The sequence below is a fragment of the Melospiza georgiana genome, chromosome 1 (assembly GCF_028018845.1).
Source record: "Melospiza georgiana isolate bMelGeo1 chromosome 1, bMelGeo1.pri, whole genome shotgun sequence".
Lineage (NCBI taxonomy): Eukaryota > Metazoa > Chordata > Aves > Passeriformes > Passerellidae > Melospiza > Melospiza georgiana.
Genome location: NC_080430.1, coordinates 130,864,187 through 130,880,923, shown reverse-complemented (window position 1 = coordinate 130,880,923; position 16,737 = coordinate 130,864,187). Strand labels below are relative to the sequence as shown.

At 38.9% G+C, this 16,737-nt stretch overlaps 1 protein-coding gene across 1 annotated transcript in view; it reads left to right on the top strand.

Moving 5' to 3' along the window:
* The window catches only part of GRHL2 (grainyhead like transcription factor 2), a 53,771-nt gene that overhangs the window by 5,902 nt on the left and 31,132 nt on the right, over nt 1-16,737 (top strand). Inside the window, exons 3-7 of the mRNA XM_058031592.1 lie at nt 2,398-2,465; nt 4,038-4,422; nt 6,920-6,972; nt 10,213-10,369; nt 12,615-12,726. Of these exons, the coding sequence (XP_057887575.1) occupies nt 2,398-2,465; nt 4,038-4,422; nt 6,920-6,972; nt 10,213-10,369; nt 12,615-12,726 (775 nt within the window). The remainder of the gene's footprint in view (nt 1-2,397; nt 2,466-4,037; nt 4,423-6,919; nt 6,973-10,212; nt 10,370-12,614; nt 12,727-16,737) is intronic.

Here is a 16,737-nt window from a genome sequence, read left to right as displayed (position 1 = left end):
AGCTGGACACAGAGCCAGAGGTCTAAGTCAGTTTACAGGAAAAGCACTGATGTAGTTTCAGTTTGTCATGTTCTAAACCCAGGGCTGTACATACAATTTTGGTAACTTTTTTTTAAAATATATATATATTTTATAGTGTTTAAGTAAAGCTATGTTTGAGATTTTTGCTGAAATCAGAGGAGAATCCTAGAGAATGCATCTCTGTGTAATGCAAAAATGTAATTTTGAAGCAAATGCTGACCCCTTGGTAGTCTGCAAACAGAATCAGTGTTGCCTCCCAAGCACTAGAATGTGATATTCATTTCACTGCAACTATCTCCATACCCCTGAAAATAGCCAGTACAGCAATGCCAGGTCCCCTTGTAATTCGTGAAGAAGTAACAGGAATGGGAATTAAAAATCTATTCTTTTAGTATTTATTAGTATAAATGCTTTAATGAATGGACTCCTCTTTTTAATCTCTGTGACATTAATTGAGTGTTCAGGAGAAGGGATTGTAGGGAAGATGTCATATACCAGCCTTATGGTTAAATATTGTTTTAATTGCTTTGCTGATTGTATTCCTTGTTTTTGTGTGTTGTTGTCAGTAGAGAAAACTGTTCCCAGTGAGAAAGAAAAAAAGGTCCTTTTCTCTGCTTGACATAGTTACCACAGTGCCAGACTCTTTGAAATTAATATGGATTCATACAATTCAGGATGTCTATGAGCATCTGGAGTATTGGCTTCTGTCTTAGTCATACCTTTGCATGTAGCAGTTCATTAATCTGATGGATTTTTGTAATAAAACCAGAAAATACCCCTTTTCCTTCTCAAAACCATGTTCTAAACCATATCTGCTCCTTGTTCCAGGTATTTGCTAAAGACTTGGGGTTCAGATGGAATAAGGTCAGATTAACATCTCAAAACCATTTCCAGCATTCAATCATATCTATTTTTGTCTTAAATAGGGATAAAATGATAAGTCTTGTTGATACTCCCAAACACAAACTTAAAACTTAACCTCTGTGGTGTAATGGGGAAGTGTAGAGGACTTCCAATGCATGAGACTCTTGAATTGTCCTTATTTATAATCTGGCTCATTAGCTTTAACATGCTGGATAGTATTTTTGAATTACTGTGTCCAGTCAATAGGAATTATTTGAATTTAACTGTCTGGTTTTTTTTAACTTTTCCTTTTCCTTGTAGTGATATTTACCTAAACATAGAACATCATTCAGAGAAAAACACATAATCTTAAAAGGGGAATCAGCATATGTAAACTGTGGCTTTTATCCCAGTTCAAAAAGAAATAAAAGAAAATTGTATTTTAGCCAGCAGGATGCTTAATAGGAAAAGAGGATGTTCCTAAAAGAAAGAACAACTCTGGATAGAACTCTGTGACTGTGCTGCTGTCTTGCAGTTATTGTTGATGTTATCATTGGCTACTGGAGTGCCCTGTAATACTTTTTTTCCTCTAAAGTCAAATATTTTTCTGATGTTTCTTTAAAATATTTAAAAATAAAAAACATGGCTTTAGCCCATTCATAGGTCTATTCTTGCTTTTTAATCCTGAGTTAATTGCTGCAATGGACTGGATATGGCTTGTGCAAAAGATAGATTAGAAGTTTTAGAGGCCAAATTAATGGCTCAGCAAGAAAAGAAAAAATACGGTAAAGACAGAAACTTTTCCCTTGGTGATTTCATATTTGTGCTGGTGTCAGGACACTGGTGTGTGGGAATACAAATCTTTAAATTCACTTGATGTCAATTCTGAGTCTGTCAAGGGGTCAGATTTGACTGGGTTTTTACCTCTCATAGCTATTGATGCAGTCAGCAAAGCAGAAGTCAGTGTTTCTGATGACATACCAGCATGCCCTGACCTGTCCCCATACTAAGAAAGGGAAAGATCCACAAACTTTCTCCAAGTGTGAGTCCTGCACTTTCCAGACTTCTCTCTAACAGGAGGACTTACCTGGTGCTTATGGTTTAATTGAAAAGCCTTTTTTGTCTGAGCTAAAATGGTCTCAGTGCACAGCTCATCAAAGCATCGTATCTTCCTTCTCATCTTGTTTTATTCAGTGAAAAGTGTGTATGTGTGTTTTTGGAATAATATGAGCTTTGATTTTGAGGTAGCTTGGCCTAGCTTGATATTCAAAAGATAGGACATAAAGAAGAGCCCTTTGCTGCTAACTGGTGTGCCCAAGAATTAGAAAAGAAAGCAATTCTTTTTTTTTTTTTGGTCTTTGGAAATTTTCTTTCTGTTGAAAGTCAGTCACCCAAAGAAAAACAGCTCCGGCATTTGTGAACTAGACAACACTGATAGAGTTACATTTTTCTAGTTGTTGCAGTAGAGCAGTCTGAAGCTGCAAATGCCTGACAGTTGCATTTACCTGACCCCATGCCTGGTGTTGTTCTCAGGTTCCCAGAGATAAAAGGCTGTTGTCTCTTAACAAAGTGAGTGATAATCAAGAAGACCAAGATAAAAGGTACAGTATTATTCAAAATCATATACCCAGCTACTGAAAGTGTTGATCAGTTGTGAACTGAAGGAACTGTGAGAGCCTGAGGCGTTGATGGCTTTCTTTCAAAAGTTCAAAGAATGAAGGCTGTTTTGGGAAGTACGTTTTACTCCTTTTTACTTTCAATTGATTAGAAAAAAATGGATGGTATTCTCAAACATGCCATTTGGAAGGTAGCTGAGAGTTTCACTCCTTGCTTTTGTTTGGTGGTGTTGTTTTGCTGCTTCTGCTGAGATTAGTAAAATCAGATTATCTTGACAGTTGGCTATTGGCTGTTTTTCTTTGTTTTCTTGTTGTAGGGCAAAAAGTGAGTAGTTTGGCCTCAGTAATCTCATTTATAGAGCCTTATTTAACATCATTTAGGATCTACCCAGCAAATAAAGTAACTCTTAAAATCATTTGCTTAGAATGTTTTTCTCACTCCTCTCAGATTTCAGCTTTTCTCTGTAGGCTAAGAGTGACTTGAGTCAAAGGAAGCTGCCTCCTACTATTAAAAGAAAAGAAAGAGTGTATATTTTTTTTAGAAACAAAGAAGTTTTTACATACTGGAAGTATCTCCATATAAAATTAGACAGAGATGAGCTATATAAGGTTTATTTCAATGTAGCTAATTTGTGACAGCCTTAGATGGTCTCCACTAGCTGTTCATAAGGTGATTGTTTCAATAGGTAGTAGTATAAATTTACTGTTTCAAAATAGGCTATGAACTGGTTTTTGGACAGTTTTTCTTGTGCAAACCAGAGAAATTCCTGATGTTCAGTTCCTACGCTGAGTGTGATTGACAAAATTTGTCTACAGTGGAAAGCCAAGAGAGAGGAACTGGGCACTGGGTAGTGTCAGAGCATTTCTCCTGGGTTGAAAACAAAGCGATGTTATACCTACTGAAAGTTCTATGAGTTAACAATTTTATGTCAGTGTAACTACTATCAGCAATCAGATTGCTTTCAACAGCAACTGTGGGTAGATGTGGGAATGCTGCTGAGGTTACTTTGCAGCCACTACAGTTACTGATCTACTCTGCTACAATGGAATTCCTGGGCTTGCTCTTTTAGAACAGCATTGCTACCAGAGTTAAGCAAACAGTAGTGGCCTGTCAACAGCCTGAAAGAGCATGCCATCTGCATATGAATTTTGCTGTTGATATTCTGCCTGTTTCATGTGCTAAATACCTACTGTGAGTAATCCATACTGCCCTGCCTTACTCTTCATTCTTATTTTGTATCTAAAGGCTGTTGTACTGCTGGATTAATTTTGCATCCAAATTACAAGCTAAGGCAAGAGCAACCCTAAATACCCAGAATTTATTGTAACAAGTCAAATCAAATGTATTATCTTTCCCCATTTGTTAAAGAGCTCTGGAGACCTCGGCTTGCCTCAGAATTTCTTTTGCCTAGTATTTGTTCATGTATTACTTCTTATGGCAGTGGCTTATCAGAATTGAAAAATCTCCTTCCCTGACATTTAAGACAATTAAGCTATTTAAGGAGGAGATTTCCTCTATCAGTGCAGTTCATAACATATTTTGGTTTTGTCTCACAGAAATTGTCTTAATACCACGGAAGCTCAGAATAACTTAAGTGGGGGAGAGAACCGTGTGCAAGTCCTGAAGACAGTGCCAGTTAACCTTTCCTTGAACCAAGATCCTTTGGAGTCATCCAAAAGGGAATACACCACAAATGTGTCTGGGAGCTCAACACCCATCACAGGGTCTGCAGTGACTGTGGTTAAAGCAGAGGAGTTCACCCCTGTTTTTATGACCCCACAAACACACTATGCAAGAGGAGAAAATGAGGAGCACCGAGGTGTTATCTTTGAACCATACGAAGTGTCCAACATTGCTCCCCACACAAATTATCTTAAAGATGATCAGCGCAGTACTCCTGACAGTACCTACAGTGACACCTTCAAAGATGGAGGAACAGAAGTAAGTTTTTCACCTCAAATTAGCATCTAAGAATGCAATAAAAAGCTGTAAACAAGATAAGGATATTTGAGCTTGTAAACAAGATAAGGAGATTTGAACTGTCCACAAGAGCCATTAGAAGAATAGAGATGCTTGTTTCAACAAATTAATTTCTACTTCTTGCTGTGTTTCCATCAGTCTGTGCTCTGATTAAAGGGGAGCATCATGAGGCATTTCAGAAGACAATTACAAAGATGTTTTTTCAAATTTCTGAGAATAATAAACACTGATATTTTTTTTTTGTCTTTGGGGATATTGTGTCAAGTAGAAGATAGTTGTTATTCTGAAAGAAGATTTATTTACCATTAACAAGATCTGCCTTCAGAATAGTAAGAAATAGCCACTTTGTAACAGGGAAATTCTAGATGTTCTTTTGAAAATGCAAATGAGTAGCAACAGCCTCTGCTGCTGGATAAAAACCCAAGTAATTTATTCAGAAGCTGTTTGTTGCACTAAGCTCTATTCTGCAACACAAGCAAGTGAGAAAAGGTAGAAAAATTAGACTAATAGAGGGGAACAGAGAACTTAACAGACAAGGAACAACTGTGTGTATATGTACAGGAATGAGGAGAAAAAAGGCAAGAAGAGCTCCTCTAACTATTTTACAGTTATGCTACAATCAAAGTAATTTTACAGTCAGCTTTAGTTTGGTGAGTACCCTCTGGCTGCTTTTGCCTGCTGCAGAATAAGGCAAACAAGCTGGAATTGTAGAAAGGTAAAGGCAATTTAAAGCTGACAGTACCTCTGCAAATAGAGATATTAGATGGTAAAACTCCCCTAGGATTTTTATCCTCCCAACTCTACAAAACTGTAAACATAACAAAAGTACAAGGCAAGCTATATTAAGACTGAGCTGCCCTGATTTAGTACATGAGAAATTTACTGTGTGTTTGTGTAGTATAGAAAAGTCCATTGTCTCCATGAGTGACACAGATCCACAATGTCTGGAGGTGAAATTTTTTTCAGATAAAGAACGCATGTAGGTCAACTAACTAAATAAATAATGAAGAAATCTAGCTTCCCTTTGTAAAATCAGTAGGACCAAACCTTGGATTAGAAACACTGTTCTGCATTATCAAGCAAAATTTGTTTGGCAGTTCTTATGTGTTACTGGTAAATGGCTCTTATGGTACCATACCCATGGCTTTCCCTGTGGTGCTGGAGCAGAGTGATTCCATTCCCTTGATTTGTTCTGGGACATGATGCTGAGAGGTTCCCAAACATCTGCCCTGTGCAGAGAGCTGTCAAACATGCAAACTTCTTAAATTTGGATGTAAAAAGAAACTTTACACCTACATGTTGGCTTTGCATCCCAAATTTTTTGTTATAGAAACTTTGTTACATGTTTTTTTTGTAATAAATTGTTACATGTTTTTAAAATGATTGGTTAATAACAGGGTGGGTACTTGCCATCTAGGATTTCTGTGCAGTCTGTGGAGAAAGAATCAGTTCAAATCTGCTTGCCAAAAGTGGGTGGAGTGGTTTTCTAAGTGCACTCACTCCTCTCCATCCTCACCTCCCTTATTAATTCTACAAAGGACGCTGGACAATTAACTTTATGTCCCCAGCCTTAGTTGTTAGGGGAGGTGTGTGCCATTGTTGGTGGCCTTCTAGCCCCAAGTGTTCACATGCATGTAACATGGGAGCAGTCAGAGCTTTGCCACCCTGCTGCAGCCTCACTCAGCACCGAGCCTGTCCCTTTGTTTTTCTCACCTGTCCAAACCCCAGGATGTGCTTAGCCTGGTTGTGCTCTGACTGCTCCTCCAGCCACTGTTGTGTAGGCACAACTGAATGGAGCAGGTCTGGGGAAACCATAAGGCAAAATGTCAAAACATACCAAAAGAAACTTAGGCAAAGTTAGTGTTTAGAAGTAGGAAGGCAATTGTTCTTACTAGTTTTCATAAGTGCTTGCAAAGTATTTCCTAAGTACTGGTGAGAATGACTGGGTTTGGATTTGGTCTAATACTTACTCAATTTTCAAACACATTATAACACATATTTAGGAATGCTTTCAAAACATTTATGAAGTGACTTAGTTGTATTGTACTGAAGGAGTGCTAAGCTTTTATAGATTGCTGTGGTAGTGGACACTTTGGTCAATTGCTTGCTGTGTTCTTTGTTACAATTTTAACAATTATACATATGCTGTTCCAATCTCTTTCATTTTTTTTGTTTAGCTGTGCTTAGTTTGTTAGTTCTCTATAGTAGAAACACATTATTTGAGGTTAGGTACAAAAAAACCATACAACATCATTGTATGTTTTTTACAATGTCAACCTCTTAACTTTTATATAAAATGTGACTAGCTTATTAATATCCACTTTAGTTTTTAGATATTTTGAGTTTTAAAGGGTTTATGTTTTTTTCTGAGTTTATCTTTAAATAAATATAGTTGCACTTTTGTTGGTATTTGCATTTTGATTTTATCAAAGAGTATTTAATTGGTCTTGTTTTTCAGAAGTATCGGAGTGTGTCAGTGGGGGCTGAAGAATATATTTATGAACAAACAAGGTATGGCATAAGCTTTGCAGTGTGCTGACTGGCATCAGGCAGGAATGTATTGAGGAGTAGCTGCCTGTGTCCACTTCCCACCCTTCCTTTCTTCCCCCTGGGGTATCTGCAAGGCTCCCTTGATGCTGCCAAGCATTATTCTCCCCTTTTTCTCCCATTCATGTTAACTCTTAGATCTGGACAGTTTATATCTTCATCTGTTGCCTTCCCTCAGCATTCTTTTAAACTCATAATTCCTCTGAAGCCCTCCCCCCCAAGATATGCAAATGAAAACTGTTGAGAGGTTCCCCAGGTGAAAGAGTATAGCTTTGACAACCAGGTCATGAAAAATCTTTTCAGGATGGCAGAATGCACAAGTCAAATGTCCAGAACAGTTGAAAAGCTTCAAGAAAAAGCTTCAAAAATTAAAGTTTGAAAAGAATACTGTTCTGCCTAAGCACAGAAGAATGTGCATTTAGCATGGGCGAACACTGCAGAGTCCCTTTATCTAGGAAAGACTGCAGTCACTAAAGATTTTAAACTGATGCTTTATTTCATACTTATGAATGGTTCTGTTTATATCTGAGAGATTACTCTCACTTTAGAGTCAGGAACATGCCTATGTAGTTTTTGTGGATTAGGCATATGGCTCTGACTGTGGTGAAGGCTCCTTACAGCTTGATATTTTTCCTGAGGAATGTTAAAACAATCATTAACTGCAGTGAGCTCAGAACTGAATCATTATATAGTCAGAAGATATGAAACTGATATTTAGCAAAGGCTGCTCACTTACTACACTGAGCATTTGTAAAATTGACTCCTGAAGCATTGGTATTGTTAACAAATCTCACACATGTCTTTTGTGCTATGGCCCAGGTTACATTAAGAATGAAACCTCTGAATGCACATTAAGAAAACTCCCAGGAAAGATGTATTTAGTTTACCTGGAAGTGGAAGGCTCAGAAATGAGAATTTCAGATTGAAAAAAGAAGTGGTGAATATGCAAGTAATTGGAATCTTGCTAGAAGATCTTTTAGTGACTACACAGGGGTTTAGTTGAGACTCATGGTAAGGGTCATTACAGTATTACAATAATTGAGTGACTGCAATAAGTTTTAAGAGTGAGAGTAATCCCCCTGCTATAGGGCATGCTTTGCTTGCCAACTGAAAACAAGAAGAAAATTCTGAAATGGCACTACACAGAGGCTCCAAAATTGGCCAAGTGCAATGTGTCTGGGATTTATGTTTTTTGACTGAAGCATACAGAATGCCAAGGAACAGAAGACCAGCCCGTGGCAGACTGCAGGCAGTTCTGTTAAGACATTGTGTGTGTGTCTGACTTTGATCATTCTAAGCCCTTCTCAGCACACATCCCCGTTAGTTCTTCTGTCTGGTGTGAGGTTTTGAGACGCATCTCCCAGGACACTCAGTGTGCTGTGATGTGTGTCATTAAGGGGTCTTGAGCACAAAATCTGCAGTCCTTACATGTGAGGCTAAATCAAGGCTGTGCCCCTATCTCTCATGGGTGGTCCATCTATAGGACAAGTGGTGCAGCAGGAGGGATGCTGGCTCTGCAGCACTGCTGGTGTAGCTCTTCCAGTCCACTCAGATGGGTCCACGCTTGCCAGTGTTGGCAGTGCCTCTGTTCCCTTGCACACAGGACAAGGGCAGTGCCAGCACACCCCGCAGCAGAGGGGACAGCGGTGCCTTGTGCTGCCTTCCTGCTGCATGCAGGAGCCTTCATGGTGGCCCCAGCTGCCCTGTGTGGAAGCACCAGTGCTGCCATCGATGGGTTGGATAGGTATAGATGAGTGTTTGCTTATTACCTTAGTTTTGCTTTGACTTGTAACTTTTAAGCAACTAGAAAAATGACTGGACTTCAATTTATAAGCTAAGAAGGACTTATAAGTTGTCTTCATTTGATTGAATGATTGCAACTAAACTGAATAATTGATACTAAGCTGTCTGAAGCTCCTTTTGGATGGAAAGACTGGATCTGTTGGGTTTTTTCTACCTTCTCTTCAAGTGGGGATTTAAATGTAATTATTAGTTACGTGTTTTGTTGTGGGTTTTTTTCCTGTTGGATAGTTAAAATATCTTTTGTTTTCCCTTGATTTCTATATCGCTATGGCAGTGATGATCATCACTATGATGATCTAGAGTATTTGCTTGAATTAGAAAGTTAGGGATACACTGTTGTTTTGGACCAACATATTCCTCCTTTTGGTTCTGCTCTGGCACTGCTTAAATACTTTTCTGAATTAGAACCTTTGTGAAAATGCTTCCACTGTATCTCCAGCTCATGAGTACTTTGTATGAAGGTTCCTATTCAGTTTGAAATATTTTTTTTACAAGATCAGCATTATTTTAATGTAAGAGAATGTGAGGAGCTGCAGGCATAATTTTTGTTGGATTATTGTTCAAGCCCATTATTGGAGGTTGTGGCTGAAGAGGCTCAGTGAGAATTGTTTCCAACTAACAGTTCACTAGTTAATGGAGCCTTAACTTTTCATGGTTTGAGAAGTGCTTTGAAGTTGGAAAGTTCTTCTGTGAAGGAGGGTCTTTTTAAAATCTAAAATTTCGACACAAGAGCTGTTTTTGCCTGACATTTTTCTAAAGGGAGGTTACTTGATTGAAGATAAAGTTAAATGTAGGCACTTCATTCAGTGTGACTAATTTTGAAAAGAAAGCTTATAAAAACCTTGATTTGCATGTTGTCTTTAAACAAATGAACTTACTGTCCATTCTCTTTGTATTCCTTCTTTGAACTGTGCTGAAAGTAGCAGTTGTACTTTCCATTCTTTCATGTTCATCTTTCACAATATCTTTCATTTTATTCTGGTTGGGTTTTAAAAAAAGCTATTTATTTATTTATTTATTTATTTATTTATTTATTTCTCTTTCTGCAACTTTCCTCTAAGTTTAAATGTCCATGGAGTTGATGATTTTCTGCAAATCATACTGAATCCCCTCTTGGTAATGGACACTGTCATTGTGAGGTACACAGTCTCATAATTCATAATGGTTCCTTTCAGTGATAGTACCTTTGATCCAAGAAACTCACAGTCCAGATAGTTTTACGCTTGATTGTGGGATCTGATGAAGTAAAAAAAAAAGAAAATTGCAATTTTAAATTGCTATGTCACAGTTGCCTGGAATTTTGTTATTAGCTTCTTATGCCTTATTCAATGCAATAATTGCATAATAAAAAAGGAGAAAGTGATATGGATTTTGTGGGTGTTTCTCTCCTTGTCTTTTCAGCAGCACTTTTCAGTACACACTAGAAGCTACCAAGTCTCTGCGTCAGAAGCAAGGGGAAGGGCCCATGACCTACTTGAACAAAGGACAGTTCTACGCCATCACCCTGAGCGAGACGGGTGACAACAAATGCTTCCGACATCCCATCAGCAAAGTCAGGGTATGGTCCCATTTCTTTCCTAGATGGAAATGTAGCTCTGCAGATAGATGTGGTTGTGGTTGATTGGCTTTTAATTTAATTTTTTTTGGGGGGGAGGGGAGGAAGGACAGAGATAACACCTTATTGATGGTAACAAATGTTTTGCTGTCCAGTTTTTTCAGAGAGTAATCTTATGAGTTAATGATAGCCTCGGTTTATGGTTTGGCAGAATGATGGTTACACAGACACTACACTTAACACTGGTGAACTTATTGCTATGAATAAAGCAAAGAAGTCCAAGATCTGCCACATGTACTTTGTGTAGTCCATCTTTACTCACTGGTGCACTTCATCAGCTGCTTTCCAGTGCATTTCGGAGAAAACATGAATAGTTGAATCCATCCTTTGTGACATAAATTTTAAATAATTTTCATTGTCTAATTGTGAGCTTTCACTTGACATTCACACAGAAATGTAACAAAATGAATTATTTGCATCTTAGATTCTATGCATAGAACTGTAGCTTGTGTATTCGGCAACATCTACCTGGTAAATGAGCCTCCTGATCTCCTGATGCTTTTGAGTTGATAAATCCTAACCCAGTAACTTTGGAATGAACAATGAGCCTTGTAAATTTTACCCTGAAGCTGTCAGGGCTGCATATGTATGAGGCCACAAAAATGTTTCCGTCCAAATACATGAAGTTCTCTAAAAATGTTGTGACTTTAGTCAAAGGAAGCAATGAAAGTCAATGTGAGCAGTGAAGCAAACAACAACCTATATGTTTCTATCATACATGAAGTTTAGAGAGACTCTTCCTAAACAGAGGCAATGATTTGGAAACCTGAATTAGCAGTTAATTTTTAGCCTGCTTTCCTTGGGACATGAGGCTGTTGGCTGAATCTGATGTAAGACTGCTCTGTTGCTGTAAGACTGCTCTGTTGCTGTACAGTCTCTTTCTCTGCCACTCATTCCTTCCCATTTTGTGGTTCTAGCTCTAGCACTTCTAGAGCTGAAACAGGAGTCAGGTCGTCACTGGTCTGACTGAAAACCAGTCCTCATGTACCTGGTTCAGTGCACTGCCACACGAGTTTTGAAGCTGTGGCAGCAGAAGGGTGGAAATTATAAAGGAGAGGTGAGATCGCATCCTTCTGGAGGATGTAGTTGACAGAAGATTGTGAAACTGTGCAACTTTCACAATCATGCTCTGTTTGCCAGGGCTCTACTCAAGTGACTGTTGAATTTATTGCCAATTCCATCCAAAGCTAACAGAGGGGCAAGAGGTTTTGAAGGTATTAAACCTCTACAAGTTCCCTGTAAGTGGTACATAAAAACATTAGTGCTGTCCTTGGTGGAAAAGCCAGTCTGCATGGCCAGTTCTGGTTAGCAGTCAGCTGGCCAGCCACACACACCTGGTGCCCAGCCAGTATATACAGGCATAACCCAGGACTCCTCCACAGTGTGTACTACCTCGTGCCATGGAGACAAAGATGTGATGATGGTGGTCACCTTTTATAGGTGGAATGCAGAAGGTCACAGAGTGCATGAAGGATTGTGATGGTGGTTTGTGGAGGGACACAGATGATGAATCAATTGTAATCTACCTCCTTAGCTTGTAAAGCAACTTGATAGTGATTTTTTGTTCCTACTGTCTCAGGGTGAAAATGAACATTCAGAAGTGAAGTTTTTTTTTTCTCTGGTTTATTTTCACCTAATTTTAATTGGTATGATCATTCTTCCATTGTTTTGTGTTGTTTTGCTTGCCTACAGCAGGGCCTATTCAAAAAGCCCATATTGCTTGTGTAAAATTTTGCATAAAAATTCAATCTGTTTCCTTTGAATGATAGTTTAAAAAAGTAAATTCAGAATGTGAATTGAAAACCTCAGCAAAGTTCAGTTACACTGAATTTGTCATTAAACACATATGTACAAGAGTCCTGCTCCCAAAAAGGGTATTTGTGTACACTAAATTGAAAATATCTTGCCTTTAGCCAGTGAAGGTGACTTTTTAAAACTAAGAATATGATTAATTTTTATTTGGACTATCAAGAACATAATCCTGGGCCTTGCATTATTTTACAACTACATTTCTTTTGTCCTGAGTTTTTAAGTGCACGGTAGTGCTGGACTGATTAAAACCCAGTCTTCTACATCAAAGTACACGAGAGTGGCTAGATCAGAATTAGAGGCATGTGGAGATTTTAATTTTTGTGTTCCTGACTATTAATTATTTTAACTAATGTGGCTCTGGTATTGTTTTTTGTAGAGTGTGGTCATGGTTGTTTTCAGTGAGGATAAAAACAGAGATGAACAGCTGAAATATTGGAAGTACTGGCATTCTCGGCAGCACACAGCTAAACAGAGAGTCCTTGACATTGGTGAGTGTAACAACATCTCCAGATGTTTCAGGGAAGATTTCAGATATGGAAAGCTCTGGTGCCTTGCACAGGAATATGGTGGAATATATTGGCAATGACTTCTTGGCTTGAACCAGAGTTTTTAGCAATGGCTCATTGCTGCTAGGACTGTGGGGTCTATGGAGCTGGGTAGACACCATGCAGAAAGAATGGTTCTCAGTATTTACACAGAGGAGCTGCCCCTTGCCATGTGTATTTAGTGGTGTACCTCCTGGGAAATCAAGGTCTGCACCTCCTCAGGTGTGGCAGAGTATCTGTTCCCTTTATTTTTTCAAAGGGTGATCCAGTCTTTGATCCAGCAGCAGTTATGTTAGCCAATTGATGTGGAATTACAGCCTGAGAGTGCAGATGTCATCATTGTGGTGGCTGCAAAGGAGTTGCAGGATTCCTCCACCCCTGGACTGAGTCAGTGTCAGCAGTGAGGGAGAGGCGAGCTCTGGTGTGCTATCCCGAGAGACCTGTTTATCGTTCATCCCATCTAAAGTATCTACTAGCCCATTTGAGCCTCAACTGTCCTATCTGCATGCTCGGGAGGTTTTAGCAGAGGAAGAACACGTACTTGCTGCCAAGGAGCCTGAAATTGAAGTCAGTGGCAGTGTCTAGACATCAAGCGTTTCTCCCCTCCCACGTGCAGTTTACATATGCACCCATCTGCACGGATTCCAGTCAAAGGAGTCGGCAAGACCAAAGCAGACAAAGTCTATCTTGTTTTGACCGCCTGAGGGAACCAAACCATTGAATGGCAGGAATGAGAGGGGGCAGAGAGGGGGGCTAAACCAAAGCAGGGTTACTTGTAGAGAACATTCTGACACTTCAGGGGACGATTGAACTGGGTGATCAGGGAATCTGTCCCCACGGGGTCCTAATCACTGTGCTGCCTGTAGATTTTCAAATGCTGTAGTTTCCACTGAGGCCTGGTGTTATTTAAGGTCAAGTATATTTTCTCCAATCAGCTCTTCCAGAATATCCTCACTGCCTCTTGTCTTATCATCATTTTTCTGGCTGAACTGTTTCATGAACTTCATTCTTTTCTCCTTACCCCCATTTTCTTTACTTGTCCATTGGGGTACCTAACTCAGTAAAACCGCCACCCCAGAACAAATTGCTTTTATCATGACACCTTAAAAGAAGAAATAGGCCACTTCACAGCTCTTTCTGAAGACTGCCTGTTTTTGTTTTTTTTTTGTGCTAGTCCATACAAGCTTGTGGTAGTAGTGCTCATACCTTTGAAAAGTATGTGCTGAGCAACTCGCTCCACTGTAGTGCCAGCACTCTCTGACTCCACTGCAGCTGCGGTGTCCTGGCACATTTCAGTTGCCTTACCCCAACAAGTTAACTTACAATACATATTCTGAAAGATAGTGGTCTGCAAAATAAGTGCTGTGCATGAGCTGTATGTTTACCTATGTTAAAGTGAATGTCTTTTAATTTTCCATTAGTTTGAGGCGAAAGAGCTCTGCTCTGACTTTTGAGGCACTTGTGAATACTGAGGTGCGTATTCTTTATTTGCGCTGCAAACACAAGCAAGGCACAATGTAGTAAGACTTACTGGTATAGCCCTTCTTGTCAGATATAAGAGCTGTAAGAGCATGGTTCACCTCAGTTTTCAGCAAAAAAGAGACCTAAATGTTGCTCGGTAGTGTTTTCTTGAGAACGACTGAAATATAGCCTTACCTCTTACAAGTATGGTGTTTCTGAAGTACATTTCATTTCCTTTGGCACGGTTAACTGGCTTGTTAGGCCAGAATGGCTCCCAAGTATCAAACTGCATTTAGCAAAATCTTCTAGTTTTATCATCAAATTGTCTAACTGAATAACGTAATCCAAATTTGAAGCTGGCCCTGCTTGAACCAGATACCCTCCAGGGGTTCCTTCGATGCAAAAATTATTTTGAATGGCTCTATGAAGATTTCTCTTTACGTTAAAAATTCAGATCCCTGAAGGGATCCTCTAAATACTTGGAGTTAATGTCCAGGCCCCGTATAAAAAGAAAATTAAGTGTCCAAAACTCCGCATCACCTCTTCCATAGATGTTACTCTTAATTTGATGTGTGTAGCATCTGTGAATCCTTTCTAATTGTTTATGAATGCACTTTTAATGTAGACCATGATGTGGTCCTTAGCGGGCAGAGGATCAAATTGATTTGGGATGCTCCAGTTCCAGCTGTTCAGATCTCAGATGGACAGGGCGACTATGCTTGTGCTGCTTTCCATTGTGGAAGGGATCTGTCTGTCTGCTTTCTGCCCTGCAGTTATATTCTGGACATCAGAGGGAATAGTGGCTTGCTCCTTCACTCCAGACAAACAGGGGTCACTGCTTTAATTTGTTTTGTGTGCTGGCTGGTGCACCTCCTAGGAGGAAGGATGCTTCAGTGCATTAGGTGCAGTGACGAGTCTGAAGATGTGTTGATATTAATAAACATGTACTTACATGTATTCAAGTCCTTAGTGCTTGAGGAATAAACCTGAGGGCTTGACACTTATTAAGCAAGAAGGTAAGATATTTTCCAAAATTTAGGCTATGTACTGTAATGGATTTTTCTGAAGAAGGAGTAAGGTGCATGTTTGCTTTTTGTAGGAGGAATAAGGTGGGCAGGGGAAAAAGAGCTTTATTTTCACAGTGCTGTGACACTGGATCACTAACTTTTTCTTTTAAAATAATTGTAATGTAAAGAATACGATACTTAATTGCAGTGGATATTGATTATTCAGAACAAGTACAATAATATGACAGACTAGAACAGGTTCAAATATGAAGTGTGGGTGTGGAAGCTTTGTGCTCCGTAGAAACTTGCCCTTGTCTTTTTCAGGATAGTTTGTATTATTTATGTGCACAATACAAAAGTATGCAATGACATTTAATGCATGATTAATGTTTAACCTTAAAAATTTGCCATTGTTTTATATGCAATTTATTTAACAAAAGAGGAAATAACTCCTGTGCAACCATTTTTTGCTTATTGAATACACTGATTTTCTCTTTCTGGTAACTCACGGGAGGAGAAGTGGAAAAGTTGTAGTCACTCTAACAGCTTTCAAATATTCTGAGGTGTAAACAGTTTCTTAATCAACTGAGGATCCTTCTTTAATTGGATGTAAATTGAGGGGAATAGGATGCACTTCTGCTTTTTGACAGTGTCACAAATCCATGAGATTTGTGTATAGCAATTAAAGGACAGGCATGTGTTGAGAGAAAGGAAGGGTTGGTGGGTTGTGAGGTTCTAGCAGCCTTTTAAGACAAGAAAACAGGTGTCTTTACAAGACATCTTGTTCATGTCTTTCCAAAGAGCACCTACACAGCACGCCCATATGCAGCAGTCAGTTGCACGAGGCACTTTCTGGTGAATCATAAATTTAAGAGGTGGGTGGATGTGTGCACATGCATATTAAACTAATTATGTGTCTTCTAATTCCTCTCATTTGCATCCCTACACTGAATTTCGATAGTGAAGCCAATGACTTCAGTTAAAAAGGAGATCTGAATTCAAGGTGGGAATGAAAAGCCTGCCTACCCTCTCAAACACTTTGCTAATTTGCTACATCACCAAATATCTCGTGCTGTTCTTATGGTCTAAAGTGTTTTTTTTTTTACTGTATCTAAAATCATTCATGGATCCCAGGAACACAATTTTATTTGCCCAGTGAGATGCCAGCATTCTTGTGTTTCAAATGAGAGAAAAGTATACTGGTTGCCAGTTTCAAACGTGAAGTAATTATTCTTGTAGCAATGTTTTTTAAAATAATTTAAAATAAATTATTTTAAAACAGTTATTATCTAGAAATTATATTTTAGAGATCAACAGTTTTGGCAAAGGGAATGAATATTGGAATCATTTGTGTGTCCTACAAAATACAAAAACGCCCTCTTTCTATAACTGATTACAAAGCTAAGAATCAGCCTGCTTCTGAAGCGTGGATTTGGGCGAACTTTAGATCAGGAGTGTAATCTCAGCTCTCTGGCACTGAGTCCAA